General features: G+C 37.3%; 1 protein-coding gene across 1 annotated transcript in view; it reads right to left on the reverse strand.

Annotated features, from left to right (window-relative positions):
* Positions 1-18,581, reverse strand: part of naaladl2 (N-acetylated alpha-linked acidic dipeptidase like 2) — a 480,620-nt gene that overhangs the window by 116,813 nt on the left and 345,226 nt on the right. Inside the window, exon 14 of the mRNA XM_080297617.1 lies at positions 12,250-12,396. Coding sequence (XP_080153743.1) covers positions 12,250-12,396 — 147 coding nt within the window. The remainder of the gene's footprint in view (positions 1-12,249; positions 12,397-18,581) is intronic.

Below are 18,581 nucleotides of genomic sequence, written 5' to 3' on the forward strand. Positions count from 1 at the left end.
CATCAAATGTAAAATAATAACATTGAAAGTCTCCAACTTAAGCAAGATTTCTGACTCTTGAAAGAAGGAAAGGAAGAAAGAAAACAAAATATGCTAAATATCGGAGTTTTGTTCAGTGGCTTAAGTTGGCCTGTTGGCGTACAGTACTGGAGTTATGTAGTAAATTTTTTGGAGAATGTGAAATGCAGTGCACGCATTTCAAGTTCATTAATACAGCCTGCTTGTTCTACTACTTTCGCATTGTAGCGTGGGAGAGGTCCCCACTGGGAAAAAAGAAAAGAGGAAAAAAGTTCGAGTGCTACAGCACACATGTACAACACATAATTTTACAGCATGAAACTAGATTTGGTTTTACTTGACCTTGTTAGTTAGGAATATATTATTATTAAAATCATTATTAAACAAAGTACTTTTAACATTAAACATGTTTAAATATAAACATAATTATCAAGGCTGTTATAGGCTGCTTTCAGAAATCTCTAAGGACACTATTTAGTGCAGTATAAAAAATATGTATCAGTTTCGAATGCACTGTACAGCAGTGCATCAGGAAGTGCTGTTCCACTGATGCACATTCCAGTTTGATACCAGCCTCACCTCCCCCATGATTTAGGCATATATGGCTAAATCATGCAGAAGCACATTCCACAGATCAATCAGTTATTTTGTACACAGACCTGTTCATCCCTCTGCTGAACATCACTGACGGTGCAATATCAAAACAAACCGCTGAACATCCAGTATCCAAACAAGTCCTAGGTTGAAAGAAAAAAATCCCAATATTCTGACCCCATCTTTGATATTACACCAAACTTTCATGCTCTGCACAGTTGTACAACTTCATAGGAACTTTTAAAACACTTGACCAAGGCAAGTGATGGTTTAAAAAATAGCTTTTCATGTTTCAGTCTCCACTTTTAAGTGATATAGAGGCCATTAAAGCCAAATATCGATAAATAATCTCTTCCATAAACAGACTGCTGTATCATGAAAAGATTGGTTTCAGTTTTCTGGACAGTCTGTATTTGCAGAACTAAATAAAAATGCTCGGCCTACAGAAAAAAGCTGATGATCTTCCTCAGTAATTGTAACTGGAGCAAACAGCCTCTCATAAATCAGCCCTGCTGAGTCAGCTACTACAACAGTGTGTTTTATTGCCTGCTTACGCAGAATTTAGTTTACTCCTAATACACAGATATGGAGATAAAAAATATTTAAAGCATTAAAATTTTAATGTTCCAGTGGGAGTATAACCAGTAGTCCATTTACAACAGTATGTAGGAGGAAAGTTAAAAATTAGGCTAATGCAATAGCGGTTTCTAGTTACGACCAGCGGTTGTAAAGAAACCTGTGGAGTGGAAGACATGTAGGGCGAAGGTGACAAAACAAACAATCAAAACCATTACTGGGCCCCAGGGTTTGAAGCACTGCAGAGTAGGAAGTTTGGCGTTAAACCAGTAAGTCTCTATTCAGTTATAATAATAATGTATACTTTATTGATCCCTGTGGGAAATTCCTCTATGCATTTAACCCATTCACTCTGTCACTTTACTGTAATCTGATTATTTTTTGCAAGTAACGAGTAAAGATTGCTAGTCCAAAAAAAAAAAAAAAAAATTTTGATTACTGTTACTATCTCGTAAGCACGCTGCGTTACCAAACTGTGATTTTGTTTGTGAGAGCGTCTCATGTCAGTAACGTACGAGTCTGTGGCAGCAACAGACGTGTGTAGATCAACAATGGATAACATGGAGTACGGGAGAGAGTACGACCACGCAGCGTTTAAATTATTTTATTTTATGTGCTGGAAAAGGCAGAAAAGGTTTAAATGTTTAACAAATTTCTTCCAGTTAGAGGCTGTTGCATATAATTTAATTTTTGCTCGATGCAATGTGCATAAAGTTAAAAGAATAAAACAAGTTTTAAAAAGAGACTTTTTTATTTGATTACAATTTTAATTTATATGATGAATTATGCAGAAAAAATGAATTGGACTGAAAGGTCTTTTGCTTTATTACATATTCAGGTCGTGTATGATGTTTTAAAAAGTTAACTAAGTAATAAATTACTTTTGAAAATAAGTAATCAGTAAAGTAACTGGATTACTTTCTTGGAGAAGTAATCAGCAATTAGTAACTAATTACTATTTTCAAGTAACTTGACCAACACTGGTAGGCAGCATCCAATTTTAAACCCATTCTGGGAGGTGTAGTTAGATACAGGGAGTGCAGAATTATTAGGCAAATGAGTATTGTGTCCACATCATCCTCTTCATGCATGTTGTCTTACTCCAAGCTGTATAGGCTTGAAAGCCTACTACCAATTAAGCATATTAGGTGATGTGCATCTCTGTAATGAGAAGGGGTGTGGTCTAATGACATCAACACCCAATATCAGGTGTGCATAATTATTAGGCAACGTCCTTTCCTTTGGCAAAATGGGTCAAAAGAAGGACTTGACAGGCTCAGAAAAGTCAAAAATAGTGAGATATCTTGCAGAGGGATGCAGCAGTCTCAAAATTGCAAAGCTTCTGAAGCGTGATCATCGAACAATCAAGCGTTTCATTCAAAATAGTCAACAGGGTCGCAAGAAGCGTGTGGAAAAACCAAGGCGCAAAATAACTGCCAATGAACTGAGAAAAGTCAAGCGTGCAGCTGCCAAGATGCCACTTGCCACCAGTTTGGCCATATTTCAGAGCTGCAACATCACTGGAGTGCCCAAAAGCACAAGGTGTGCAATACTCAGAGACATGGCCAAGGTAAGAAAGGCTGAAAGACGACCACCACTGAACAAGACACACAAGCTGAAACGTCAAGACTGGGCCAAGAAATATCTCAAGACTGATTTTTCTAAGGTTTTATGGACTGATGAAATGAGAGTGAGTCTTGATGGGCCAGATGGACGGGCCCGTGGCTGGATTGGTAAAGGGCAGAGAGCTCCAGTCCGACTCAGACGCCAGCAAGGTGGAGGTGGAGTACTGGTTTGGGCTGGTATCATCAAAGATGAGCTTGTGGGGCCTTTTCAGGTTGAGGATGGAGTCAAGCTCAACTCCCAGTCCTACTGCCAGTTTCTGGAAGACACCTTCTTCAAGCAGTGGCACAGGAAGAAGTCTGCATCCTTCAAGAAAAACATGATTTTCATGCAGGACAATGCTCCATCACACGCGTCCAAGTACTCCACAGCGTGGCTGGCAAGAAAGGGTATAAAAGAAGAAAAACTAATGACATGGCCTCCTTGTTCACCTGATCTGAACCCCATTGAGAACCTGTGGTCCATCATCAAATGTCAGATTTACAAGGAAGGAAAACAGTACACCTCTCTGAACAGTGTCTGGGAGGCTGTGGTTGCTGCTGCACGCAATGTTGATGGTGAACAGATCAAAACACTGACAGAATCCATGGATGGCAGGCTTTTGAGTGTCCTTGCAAAGAAAGGTGGCTATATTGGTCGCTGATTTGTTTTTGTTTTGTTTTTGAATGTCAGAAATGTATATTTGTGAATGTGGAGATGTTATATTGGTTTCACTGGTAAAAATAAATAATTGAAATGGGTATATATTTGTTTTTTGTTAAGTTGCCTAATAATTATGCACAGTAATAGTCACCTGCACACACAGATATCCCCCTAAAATAGCTAAAACTAAAAACTACTTCCAAAAACATTCAGCTTTGATATTAATGAGTTTTTTGGGTTCATTGAGAACATGGTTGTTGTTCAATAATAAAATTATTCCTCAAAATTCAACTTGCCTAATAATTCTGCACTCCCTGTACTGTGCACTGCCTGAAAACCAAACAACTGTCTAACGGATTTACAAGCATCCTGCTGTGTACTTGAGGTGTTATCAAGTGTTTTGCTAAATGATAACTCTACTCAATGTTTACTGACAACTGTGCACAGAGGACAACTGAATATTTTTTTAAATGTCCATCACAGGATCATGGGGCTTCAACTGGATAAACTATAGGATGAGAGGCAGGTAACACCCTGGACAGGTTGCCAGTCTATGACAGGGCTAACACAGAGAGACAGATGCCATTCACATCTTTAGAATCACTAATTAACATAAACCTACTAACTGCCTGTCTATAGTCTATGGTAGAAAGCTGACACCCCTGGAAAGGAACCACAGACATGGGGAGAACACACAAAAGCCACACAGAAACGCACCCAGATGGTGGGTTTGAACCCAGGACCTTCTTGCTGTGAGGAACTGTGCCACTGTCATATTTTTTATTTATTTTTAAGTTTAACTGCAAAAGTTTTGCCCAACTTTAAAGTCTTCTACACAATTTTTTGGAGGCTCTTGGTAGAGTCCTTTTTCTTTTGTACTGTGCACTAAAGTTAGCATAGAAGACTCTAGAGACTCTGCAAGAAATATATGTAAATTTGGTCAATATTAAAATGTAGTACGGTAAGGGTTTATTGACAAATCACAATTGCAATGTCATTTCCCCAACTTGTTCCTTCTCCTCACTCTCACTGTCTCTCATGTCTACCCTACAGACTTCATTCGTGTCCTCTCACCACCAGTAACTCCCATCTTCAAAGCTGCAAATAAAATTACTTCATGTAAGATGTGTCAGATGGAGATTTGAACAGACACACGCACACTGGTGTGTGTTAGTGTGCTTTAGCTTGCATGACTGTTGCCTGGCATCATCACCACTTGAAGCACCAAGGGGAGTTTGGGCCTGACAGCTGTGCAGGGGAGAGCTGGATGCAGATGTAATATCCTTCTATCATTCCCCATCAGCTTTAGACTTCCAAGAAGGTTGGAGGCACTGACAGGTACTACTGCCACTTAACAAGACTTCACTTACTGTGTTTTACAACCAACACGTACAGGATGAGGAATACCATTTGAAAAGGACCAAATGCCACTGTAGATTGCTGTAATAAAATGGTATTTCTCCTGCTGGAACCAATGATAAATCAAACCTCAATGAGCTCCTGGAGAACTGGTGTTATGAAACTGGAGCAAACTTCAAAGCATCTGGTCAAATAAGCATTAAATGACATGTTTACTGATGTGTATGCAATACAGTCTGTATCTTATTTGCTTTCCTGACAAAATACTTTGGTAAAACTTAATCACACTATGATAATAAAAGCTCCTTGCAAGCAATGGCTCACACAGAATAATTGTGAAATGTTGCAGCTGAAACTTCTACCTGATAATGAATAAACTACTATATATTCTATGTGCATACTATCAGAATACATACATTTGGAGCCCTAGTCAAATATATATATTTGTAGATCTACGAGTTTGTGCAACTATTGCAACTAACGTGTTAATCGGGAATGACAATGAGTGAGCAATGTTAATAAAAGTAAGTAATGTAAGTAAGTTACATTATAGCAGTTCACTCAGTGTTTTCCAAAAAACTTTTTTCCCCGCGTCAATCCGTTTTTACTGAGAGGACATCAAATAAAATGCAGGCTTTTCTGGCAGCTTTGTGAAGATTTGCTGTTGCTGTCAAGTTCGATAAAGTTCCATGATGGCATATAATGCTTGAGTAGAAACCACTGGTTGTTAATACTTTTTTGAGATACCGCTAGTCAGCTTTACTTATTTAATCCACTACAGTATATAGTGAAAGAAAAGAGTTTTCTGATGCAAAAATGAGAGCTAATTAGTGTTAATGTATACACATCCTACTTTCCAGACTGGAATTTCATTTAGGTTTTTTTTAATGTATCTAGATCATGTGGTGTTTTATCTCCAGAACGAAGGTCTATTCTGGAAAATGTCTTTTGTTTTGTTTGGATTGTGTGCTCTTACTCTCGCTCTTCTTCTAGCAAAGATGCTACATTTACAATGCAGGATATTACAGGACATCAAAGGCTAACTGTCCAATTAAAAACTGCCTTTGCAACTACGCCAACAGACAGGAAACCTACAAGCACAATAAGCAGGTGAAAGAAAACAAAGCCAATACAACAGAGGCTGATTAACTGTGTTTGCTTTTTACCACTAAGAGCTCATTTTCAGAGTCAAAATGGGAAGGAGTCAAATGATGAAAGCAATTATTTTCAGCTGCTTTCCTGAACATAATAAAAGATTTGTATTACAGGATTTGAACAATAAAGTGTGTACTCGCACATAGGTTAAAATGTACAATGAGATAATTATAGCTGTTCCTGGTGCAGTGGGAAAATAAATTAAGGATGAAGCCAGAGAAGCATAATTTGTGGTTGTTACAGAAGATAGATTTCCTGATACCAGTGTTTTTGCAAAAACTCTCTCTCTAAAAATCATTTAGGCAGCACTGCTGTTTATCACAAGTCCACTCCTGTCACAAATTGTGGGAGGGCAGAAGATGCTGCAGCCCTTGTCCTACATTTTTGGAGGACTCTAATTGTCTGCACAAAGTTGCAGTAATGGCCTCCGGTCTAAACAGAGTACATGCCAAAGTCAAGATGAAGATCCTTCTGACTCTATTAATTCTTGCTCTCCCCACCTGAACCTGACTATAGCCCTGAACCAATGATCTGCAGAGATGAGGGGATGTCAGATATTCCTCTCACACCTCAGTGGCCTGTCTGAGTTCTCTTCCAGGTCCCCAAAGCCAAGGCAACTGCCTGATGACACATGTCAAAGATGACTCCCACGCGTAGCCCCGAACAGGATGGTATTTTACATCCAGATTTCTGCACATGGCAGTGAAGAAAAATATGCTGAAGGAGATTTTTGAGCGTATTACATTACATAACAATGAATTATTCAAACAATGTGTTATATAGCTCATCTCAATAACTTTAGTCACGTCATTCTCTCACAGCAGAACATGTTTCTCTGTTTTTGTACATAAAACAGGTTTAAATCTACTCAGACTTCAAAACAAAACAAAACAAAACATGCAAATGTTTTTTAAAAAACATTGTAAAAATATTGCAGGCGGTGAATAACAAAAGGAAGTTTTAGGGAGCACTGTGAGTGCAAAGAGATGAAAACTACCATAGAGTGAAAGAAAAACAGATGTTAAATGAGAAAACAAATGTTCAGCGAGCCACACTTTTGTCATGAACACCACAGCAATGGTGCACAACATCTGGTTGTTTCCCCAACACATTGCCAGCACAGAACTCTGTTTGCTCAGCATATGAGGATGAATGAATGCAATTACAAACACAGTGGATCACACACAGTATAGTGACCTGTTCGGAATATTGAACAAAGTTGGAAACCAAGCAGAGGTTTCTCAGAAATGCACCCACGCAGTTGGAGCCATATGTACCTGCTTTGATTTATTGCCTACATGGGATCAGTATGCACACCTGTATACTTTGTAATCGTCGCCCAACTCGGTTCACTGTTCTAAAGCTTTTAGCTGGAAAACACAAACATTCTCTGTCTCACACATACATAGGCACTCACTTTTCTGTGTGTTTATTATTTTCTTTTTCTGTTCGGAGCCTAATGTGGGCAAATAATAATCACTATATTTTAATTGCAAAATCTGCACAGAAAAAGCAGATATATAGATATTAATTCTTTGCCTTTTTATTGTTCTTGTTTTACAGTTTTGTTTGGTTTCATGGATCAGCAAATAGCTACACAGTACACCATCTACTTGGATCAACACAATTTAATGTACTTATCATAAATTAATAACAATCTTTGCCTTAATAATCTTTCAAAAAGAAGAAACATGAAGTATTACAGTTGTTATGCGTACATATGTCTTTTTTTCTCCTACCTGTGGTATGTCATTGATTCATATCACACACATAATTGTAACTGTATTGCCAGTGATGAGACTGAATATTAATTCTAGTCATCAAAGAGGGTTTGAAAATAACAAACTTCAGCACAAAAGCAGCTTGCATATATAGCATTTTATATTGCATATGAAATGAATTTTACCTTCCAGCTACTTTCATGTTCATGACAATGCGCTATTCTTGCCCTTTCCCTCTTGATGTGGGTCGAGACATGCATCACTGACTGCATGACAAAAGTCTCAGATGGGATGTCAATGCACCAGCTAAAAGCTCAGCTAGGGCAAGAATGAGGTTGTGTTCCTTTCAGAGAAAGCATGCCTGTGCCAAGACCTGTCCACCGCCATTAGCAGTGAGGTGATGCCAAAATGAACAATGAGGAACTTGCATGTAACTGGTTTTCCACTGAATTTGGACGGTTGGCAGATGGGCTTGATGCTCAATCACATGTTTTCCTAAACCTTGCACGGGGATTGTTGCAGTTATCAGAAGGGCACGATGAGATTATGGCATGGTATGGTACAGTACCAACAGACATGAAACCAGTGCTAAGATCAAATTTGTCATTTCGATGACAATTAGGTCCTTTCCACTATTGAAAATTGGCTATTGAATCATTCGGTGAACCCTGTACTTTATTAGCTCTAGTGAAGCCAAACAGCAAAACAAAACCTAACTTTTCCCCCCAAACACAGCTTATAAGTTTGTGGTTGAATGTATGGCCTGTGTTACATGTTTACATTTTTAGGCCAAACAAATGGAAAACACACAATTGCTCATTTTCACTCGAGCTATATTCAGGGCATCCCTGAAAAATATTTTGTTGACCTTTTAATACCAAATGTACTAAACCCCTTGTAATCAGTTAATATTTTTAGCTGCTTGTTTTTTATGCTTACTGCAACTCCCCACCTTTGTTGAAATGCTAGCTCTAAATACAACTGACTGAAGAGAATGTGAAAGTCAGGTCGTATCACAGCTTCACTCCCACCTCTTCAAAATCAGGGCCATTCACCATGACAACACTGATAATATGTAATGGTGGGAAAGCCTAAGAGCAGAACACAATCTGTGTTCAGTGTGTGGGAGAAAAATAAGAGATATGACTAACACAGTGTTTGACAGAATAAAAAGAGATGACATTTACAATTGTTAAAAATAACCGAGGGTAATTTGAGATAAACATTTCCTGTGCACTAAGGTTTGTTTTTTTTGTGGCATTTTGGGCCTCGATTGTCAAAACTGTTGTTGAGGAGAAAAATCCAAACTGACAAAGCAGCTTTTAACTCACTGTTCCCAAGTGCTGATACATAGTGAACTTCTGTTTCCAAGTCTAATGGTGTCCCCTCCTTTACTCTCCATATTGTCTCCTCTCCCTATAAATGTTTCCAGGTCTTTTTCCTACAAACTCTCGGTAATAACAGCTGGTTTAGAGCTTGCTATTTTTGTTGATGTTGACTGTCGTATCTTTATGCTCTTGTTTCTCCTCTTTGCTTCCCCTCACTCCAAACAGTTGCAGTATTTAGCCGCCCTCCCTGAGGCCGTTTCAGATTTTTTTCCAGTCAAAAGTTTTTTTTCTTCTTTCTCAGAGTTTCTCTATATAATACAGTGACGTCTTTATCTTACGATGTAAAGCGCACGGCAACTGCTGTTATATAGGTAGAACTGAATTGATGAAGGATGCCTGCAGATATCAAAAGCCCTTTGAGCAGCAAAATGAAGATGCAATGGAATATAAATAATAAACAGTGTTACTTTTGTACTTTCTTGTACTGAACTGTACTTTTGTCCTACTGAATATTTGACCTTTACCTTCACAGTTAGACGTGTTATTTATAATGTAAACAACAAATTTCATTTTGTATTATCATCTCAGAGTGACACATTTTGGATACATCTTTGTTCTTAGAAGTAGATCTAAATGACTCCTGTTTGTGCTTGTATTTAGGGTGAACTCCACAGGTGTTTTAACTGCTTGGGAGTTGGAAATATGCGCAACGACAGTAAGGTTACAGAGAAATATAGGCGGTTAGAGCCTGCAAAACTTTACTGTGGCAGGAAAATCGCTTTTCATATGAGATCTCTGTAACAAATATTATATAACTCTTGTTATTCCAGCTTGCACTACTCAGAAAATACATATCCATTCATTTCAGTGTGAGGGTGTGGAAGCTAAACTGTCCCATACGAACAGGAATTTATTTAAAATTACTCGTGGGAGAACACTATTAAAGATGTGGTCACGCTGTGAAAGCAGAAATTGGCCATTAGAAGGAAATATAAATCCCGCATATTAAATCAGCATGTCTTGAAAATACATGTAGGTGCATTAAGCATTTGTTGCTTGCAGAAGTTGTACTGTTTCCCACTTTTTGTAATCGTGTTACTGTTCAATATGCCGACATCTGCAAAAAAAGTGAATATGGTAAAACGAGTGTGTTTCAAATGGGTGCTGCAGGGTGGAAGCATTATGTTTAAGTTAGGGAAAGCCCCCCACAGCAACTATCTTTTTTTAAAAGATCTGTATAAATGATTGCATGCCATTAAATGTACATTAGTTTTGCATTTTCTTATATAATCCATGTCCATGTCCTTATATGAATACTTTAATACATCCCATCCCAGGATGTGTGTTCTGTCCATCTGCCTGCCAGTTTAGTTTATGTATTTCCAGTTTAGCCAGTTTCCTGTTTTTGTCATTTAGTAATAAATCTTTGTTTTGAGTCTACAATTTTGGGTCCATCATTCCTCCTATCCTGCCTGCACACAGCTTACACATGACACAAAACACAGGCAATACAGACACTGGTTTATACGAAAGCCAGATTTAAACAATCAATAAAACACTAACACCATTAACACTAATGAATCTTATTTACTTGCAAAGCAGCCCAGGAAAGCAACACAGTAGCTAAATATTAACTCTAATTGGACAGAATATTTGGCTATAATCATATTTAGTGCTAATGTTAGTAGCAGTTTCTCTTCTTTTTGAACATATACCTGGGATAAACACATACTTGAATCTAAAAATAACATACAGTTGTTTTTTAAAAATTTGTAGTTAGTGAATAGTTGACTATTAATTAGTCTCTTATTTCCCCAAAAGCTCACTGACTCCTCACTGACTCTATCAACCATGGTCTGCCATAAAACTTGCAGCTTAGCTGCTGAATAGTCTTTCTCCTTCTCCAGACTGAACAGTCAATCTGAAAGTAATTCGGAACTGTCTTGAGAAAATTCAGTTTCTAAAACATGTTGAGCATTTCTACAAGTGGAGAAATTAACTATAAATGGAAGCTGTGTAGGTTCTTCTGTCTGTCTCAGCTTCCCCAGAGACCCGGTTAAGATATAAAGCAGTAGAGGAAATTTTATTGCCCTCCGATTTTAAATGCTGGAGTTCAATCCAAATGCTATTAAGCCGTTACTAATATATGGATATAGGGTGTTCCCTAACAGAGTCAGGTTTGTTTACAGATAGTTTTTAATTTAATTTAGGTTTTGTCTTTCCTAAACAAACCCAGTGATGCAGATTTCACTCTCCACCACCTATTATTTTCAGGTTGTAAAGGCACCTTGAGGGCAGATAAACATCATGAAGATCTCTCGCACTAATTAAGCTCAAAGTTGCCGTCCTAGCCAGAAGTTCCAAATTTGAGTGGGCCGATAAGCTGAGGCTAAATCACTGTGTTTCCACCCCAAGGCTGTGCAACAAACATCAATACTGCATTTTTAATGGAAATAAATGGGGGCATGCATAATTTGTGAGCACTATGATGTGCATTTGTTCCTTACAAAAGAGACAAGCTATACTGCACTCTGCTTAAGTTTGAAAACGTTCTTCATATTGGCAGTGACACTATATGGGCTGCATATGGTTGTTATCACAGTGTACCACATATGGTCATGTGACATAGCTGGAAAAATGTCTTAAAATGTAAATCGTGTAATGTAATAAAGTCGTTAATTTTAGATCCAGTCCACTTTTTTGTCTTTGTATATATGAACTGCCCTGTGGTAGATCTCCCTCTGACTGCCACTCCAATTTAACAGAGTTTGACAGATGGGGTCCTTACTAGATTTTCTTTAAAAGAAAATTCACACAAACTGAAACAATACTCTTCTCCTTTTGGTTTAATACTTTCCATTATTGTCTCAGTGCATATTGTATATATTAGATTATTTATGTGAAACTAAGGCTGGGATGAAGTAATTACTTCAGTCACACAACTGGTATATATTCATACAGACTTTGTTTCACACGCTAAAACATTAAAGCATGCACTTTAAGTAGTTTGTGTCTGTCGTAAGTTAAAGGTAAATGTACCTTCTCAAAGACAAGTTTTGCTTCTAATGAGGAAATTTTTACTATCAGAAACTAAAAGACAAGGTGTGACCGTGCCTTGTATTATGGTAGTTCCTCTGATCTCAAGGGACAACGTAGCATGGCATAAAATCAAAGCAATGAGCGTCACAAGAAAAATGGAAATAAAATAATTGGGTCTTTTGGTTTAGACATACCTCTTCTGCTCTAGTCTGTTCAAAGGCAAACTCCATGGTAGGCACGGCCAATTGGTTGGCAAAGAAACCCACATCTCCAGGCAACTGCAGTGAGCTGACGTTGGGTCCAGGGCAGTTTCCGCCACGAATACAACTCAGCAACTGCCTCTAACAAAGAAGAGGAAAGAATAATGGGAATAAAACCATAGTGAGAAGAGAAAATTAATTGGTGGAAAGACTAAGAGGAGAGACAGCAAAGTCTTCAGAGGGAAGTCTCGCCACTCAGAAGTCATTTTGGTAACATGCCAGGCAGATATTTTTTGTCTAACAAGACTGGGCTCTCAACTAAATAAATGTGCAAAGTGCAATAAGTGCACTTTAAATGGTCACTGGGACATGAAAGTGTATAGAATAAAACAAATGTCATTAATCCTCTCAGAGTTGCTACAATTAAGTTAAAAAAAAAAAAGTATACCTGTGCCAAACACGCAGTTTTTATGACCCCAATGCACTCACATTAGTGGAACAAATAATACATCAATACAGGATATGTTTTATGCAAAACACCAGCTTTGGTAATGTGTATAAAAAACACTACTACCCATAAATATCCCATAAATCATCATACCACCACCGTAAGCTTGAACCATTCATACGATGATTGGTCCATGTTTTCCTGCTATTTACTTCAAATTCTGATCCTACCATCATGACGACTAACACAAGCAGTTGAGCAAGTTCTGAAGCGCACAGACTGGCACCAACAAAGATGTCACATGTAAAGTAATTTAAAACACTTTTCTTCCTGATGCGTGGTTTGAACTTCAGTAGGTCATTTTGACCATGTGTACATGCCTAAAAGTAGTTAGTTGCTGCCATTGGCTGATTAGATATTTGCATAAACAAGCCATTGAACAGGTGGACCTAATAAAGTTTTTGATGAGTGTATATTGGATTACTAAAACAAAAAAGAAAAGAAAAAAAAAGCGTATTTAAACCATAGCTCATTTTATTAAGCTCATTAAAACTACAATGTGGTTGCAGGTGTTGAATAATAATGTTTGACTTGTCTTTATTAGGGTACTAAATCAAACTTATTTACAATTTTCCTCAAGTGGTTTCCTTCCACTAACCAATGTTCTACAATTATTGTAACAGCAGCTGCTTCTCTTTCAATAGCAAATAACACGGAAAGCAATAAAACCAGGTGACAAGTCTCATGTTAGTGGTAGTGAACTGTGTCAAAGCTAGAAATGTGCAATTATCTACAATAACAGTCTCATATCATCAGGGCCCCAAGCACAATATTGTATTTAGCAAAACATATACCCATATCTGACAGTTGTCATTAGCTTCAGCCATGAAACTAATATGAATTTAGATATTTTTTAGTGAAAAACTAACTTTTACCTCCGTCTTCCATCGGTGTTCAAGCTGAAATGGCAGTTTATGTTCCAGAAAAGATTTCCAGCTCCAAACACTTTGCAATGTAGAAATATAGTGCAAACATATTCTACATGCGATTTATGTCCAAAAACATGCTTAGCTCATCAACAGAGGTGATTATACTGTAACACAGATACAGTTGTGATAAGATATGCTAAGAAAACAAGATGAAAAATGGTTGTATTTGGATATTTATATTAGGTATGGTGAAAAAATAGGAAAAAGAACAATTGCATATATGATTATTCTTGGATAATTTACAAGTATGTTTTTTTAAATAAAAATTATATAGTCCATAATTCATAATTCTACAACTAATGTAAAACAATAACTGCACACCACTGCTATTATCATTTAAAAAACTTTCAGATAGCACATAACACAAGCCAGAACTTAAAACACTTTAAAACACTTAAAACTTAAAATAAAATCTGTCCTTAAGCCATAGAGCCTTAATATAGAGCCTTAATATTGTTGACGTACACCATTTGAATAAGGCAGCTAGCACCCTATTCACTCAAAATGTAACTTAAATGATAACTAGAAGCACATAGTTAAAGACCATTAAAATTCTGTATATCTCAGGAACCTGTTTACACAAAGGAACATGTACAAGTCATTCAGTTTTTTGTACGTATATTTAAATCACCTTGCCAGGTATGAAAAAAAGTTTCAAGGCTGACACTAATAAGAATTCTCAAGTACAAGTGTAAATTCTACTAAGTATAGTTTAGCGCTTAGATGGGGGCTGGACGAGGTGAGGGTGTTATTATGGCTAATTGCACAATTCAAGCTTTTGTCACAGTTCACCACTAACATGTGGCTTGTCACCTGGGTTGACTGCTTTCTGGCGTTGCTCATAATTGAAAGAACAACACAGCTGCTGTTGCAGAAATTGTCGAGACTAAAGTGGGTAGCGGAAGGAAACAGAATGCAACAGTCAATCAACTGGAGGCTTATCTCAACTGTCCATATCCTCTGTGCCTGCCTGATGTCACTGTGTTCTTCTGTCACATTGCATTTAATTAGAGTTTCCCTTTTATCAAGGTCTGTCAAGGGGAAAGTGTTCTGGTGTCCAATCATCCCCGCCACTGCCATTGACACAATGTTGTCAACCTTTTCTGTTTTATTCTTTCTAAAGGCAGTGGCTCTCTAAACATTAACTGCTGCTGTGACACATCACCACTCCAGCTGAATGAAGGCCAGTAAATAATACCTCCAACCTTGACTCACAATTAAATTTCCCTTTAATCACACATTTTTTTCTTTTTTTACTTCCACAAAAAGACTGGAAGGACAAGAACATCCACATGAATATCAATATTCATGCAGGGCATTTCATTACCTACTTACGGCTGATTGTGGGAGTTAACAGGGTGGGACTGAATGCTTGTTCATGTGTGTACAATTTAAAACTTGATTGAGAATCATAACAACGAACTTGTACACAGAGGACACAGTTATCACAGTATTGACTTAAGTATTTGGCTTTTCATTTATTGAAAGCCGTGTATTAGTGTAGAATTCAAGCAAAGGTTTATATGTGAAGGCTGTTGGATTAAAGAACACTCCATTTCAGATTTCTTCTTTGTTTTGGAGGAAATTATTCCATGCAATGATAGTCCCTGTGGCTCAGGCAAGGAAGAAAACTTAGAAAAAGTTAAGCTTTATCAACAGAAAATAAATAGACTCTACTACAGCAAAAGCTGGGAAACTGGGAGAGCATCCCTATGTATGAGGCCAATGTGCACTGAGATCTTAAAATGGTCGTGTTAAACTACTTGAGAAGCCTGGACAAATATGTGTTGTTGGACAGATTCTTCTTATAAAGGAAATGCCAGAAAGACTGGTCAGACCGGCCATTGGTCAGTTGAATTCATTTGTTAAATAAATGATTGGCAGTGAATCTTTTGACAGTATTTTTTTTATAGCTGCTTAGTTAAAAATACCTTACTAAAATGAAGTAATAAGACCTAACATTTCTTCTTCCAGAGAAATAATGCTAGACAAGCCTACAGTCAATTACGTGTCTAAGTCTGGTCACTGCTATGCTCACTTTACTACCTTTGAATGCAACTGTCAACCCAGAGAGCTATTGCTATGCCAAGCAGGGAGGACGACAAATTCACCAAGCAGGGTTGGCGACTCTCTTGAGGGGAAACTAGTCTGTCTCTACACTGGAGTTGAAGAAAGTCACTGATTCTGCAACACTGGGGAGGTTTTATATGTGGCCCATTGGAGTAGCTTAAATAGTCTAATGCACAAATGGCCACTTAAAAAAAAAACTACCTCTGTGTAGATGATTGATTATTGGATATTTTCAGTAAGAAGGGAGACTAATTTGACCACATCTGCAATCTTGTTTGATTTGAAACACCTGGATGTATTCCAGAGGGTCCATGCCTGATCTATTTTTGTTTGTGATAACGACTGGCCCATGAAAGATCTCTGCTGAAATTGTCATGGCATATCTGACATGGTAAATTATTTGACAAATGTGTTTTTATTTCAATATAGTCTTATTACAATATGATTTTTTTCACACTGAGACGACTCCTCTGTTGAATTAAGCAGACTAGCCTAGCTGAAGATAATGATTACATATAGGAATATGTTCAGTCTTCAGTTTAACCTGTTGGATGAAATCTGTAGTTGAAATGTCATTCAGTAAAATAAGTTGGTTAGACTACATGTATTTTGTCTTTCCCTTAAAAAAAAATACTTGCAATTAAAGTTGACACACTGACATTTACGTCTAACTATGGATGTGTTCTTACAAAGTAACTAGATTTAGTGGGAAGTCTTTGGCTACACAGCTCAGCTGTGTCCCTATACAAACACTGACTAACAGCAGTACTTCATAAATTCAGGATATGTTTAATTGCCTACAACCTGGCAACAGAATATAAAGCAAATCAGACAACACAAGCGGCTGTTGTCTGACTCTTTTTACATGACCGATAGCATCATGAGTAAGGTACCATCATCCCAGCTGCTTAGCATTGTTGAATGACTGAGTGAAGCAACACAAAATAAAATTAGTAATTATAGCATAAAACTGTTTACCCTAAAAGAAAATATTGCAATATTTCAAATGTATTATGTTACATAATACTGACACTACATATCATGTGCCTCTAGCAGGTTTTTAGGTATTTTTAAAATAACCTAATTAAGTCATAAGTCACCAGATATATGAGTCAAATCTTACTCAACCTGAAGTCATAATGACTGCAGTCTAAACTTGTATAGCTCAGAACCAGAAAAGGGAGACAAACATCCCACTGCTGCAAACATCAGAAGCAGAGACAATAGAAGAAGCTCTAATGTACATAAACTGTAGTTCATTCAACTGCTCTGCAATCAATGCTTTTCCAATGTATAATGTCAATGCTTGAAGTATTAATTAAACTCTATGAACATTTTGAAGCCAATGTACAGATTACACAGAGAACATCTTACTGTTTTCTTCATTCATCAAGTTAAATTCACATTATAACTGTAGATGTGTAAATATAGCTGTCTGCAAATCTTTTTTGTTGTTTGTGCATTATAATGGATCAGTGTTGCTGAGCAAGATATTGAAATGAACTTCATTTGAACTTGATTTGCACAAAATCCTAATTAGAGAACACACTAGCATTACTGAATTTATGGCATTTGACAGACAATGACTTTACATTTATGAGTGGTCACCCATGACACTTAAAAGCCTTACAGGGGGTAGCACTATAGATCTAAAGATGCAAAGTAGTGAGCAGAATTTGGAATACAATAATCTAATTGTGTTTTAATTACAATATTTGCAGATATAACAAAGAATGGATTTAACCATGAGAACTTTAAAGGGACCCAATCTGCATTACATAAAAGCACAGTCTTTGAGTACAACTTTGGCTACAATGTTACACTCTCTGTACTGAAAAAATATATTTTAACATTTTGTGTATTGTTTGTTTGTTACATTGGATGACAATCTGTCTAAACCTCTTAGCCTTGTTTTGATCAAACTAAGGTTTTAGAAAAATACATGGCTACTTTGAGATTTTTGGATGACCTGAGGTTATGGCATTTACTCAGAACTTTAAAGGTCTGTGAAGTTTTTGAGTCCCAGTAGAAAAAAAGAACTAAGTCGCAATATGGAATTATATAGAGAGGCACACTATCATTCTATCAGCTAGGGAAAAGATTTAAAGTCATGCCATGTACAGCTTCTCTGCTTTTCTCTATTACAAGCAGTCACAGTGCATTAAAAGAGTGTCAGAGGGGGAAAGGGAAACAGACAGTCAGAATGAGAGGAGAGTACTTTAGAGAGGGAATAATAAGATAGGGAGGTATAAAAATTGGGATGCAATGGGAGGACAGACAGAATAAGCAAGTGAACAGGGAGGAAAAGAATGAGAGAGAGCAGAGAGAATGGTTAATTTCAGCCTGTGGTGGAACACCGGGAATCAATATTTAATTTCTTTGTCTGCTATGATAACAGAAGAGTGAAATCATTTTGAGATCTCAGCTTACCACTCAATACCACTCTACCAGTCTACAAAATCCTATGTGCTACAAAGAATGGCTTGCTGGACTTGAACGAAAAAGCTTGAAACTAGATAATCTTTAGGGGTGAGTATATTGAGGCTGTTCTTGCTTGAATAAGGCTGTATTATTGTTAGAGTTTATATTCCACTTTTGTTTTTACCATAAAATCCAACCCAGTTCTACTCTCAGACTGTCACGTGCTGATGCTGTGACAAGTGGGGCAGTTAATGAGACTGGTGTCAAGGCTTTTATGGGATGCATTAGTCTGGAAAACCTGTTGCAGATGGAAGGAGTATTTTAGCCTTTGAAATGGTGTATTTGAACCATTTTCTTTGCCTAAACCTAATCAAGGAAATTTTAGTGCATTGTAGTGT

The sequence above is a fragment of the Astatotilapia calliptera genome, chromosome 23, assembly GCF_964374335.1.
Source record: "Astatotilapia calliptera chromosome 23, fAstCal68.1, whole genome shotgun sequence".
NCBI lineage: Eukaryota > Metazoa > Chordata > Actinopteri > Cichliformes > Cichlidae > Astatotilapia > Astatotilapia calliptera.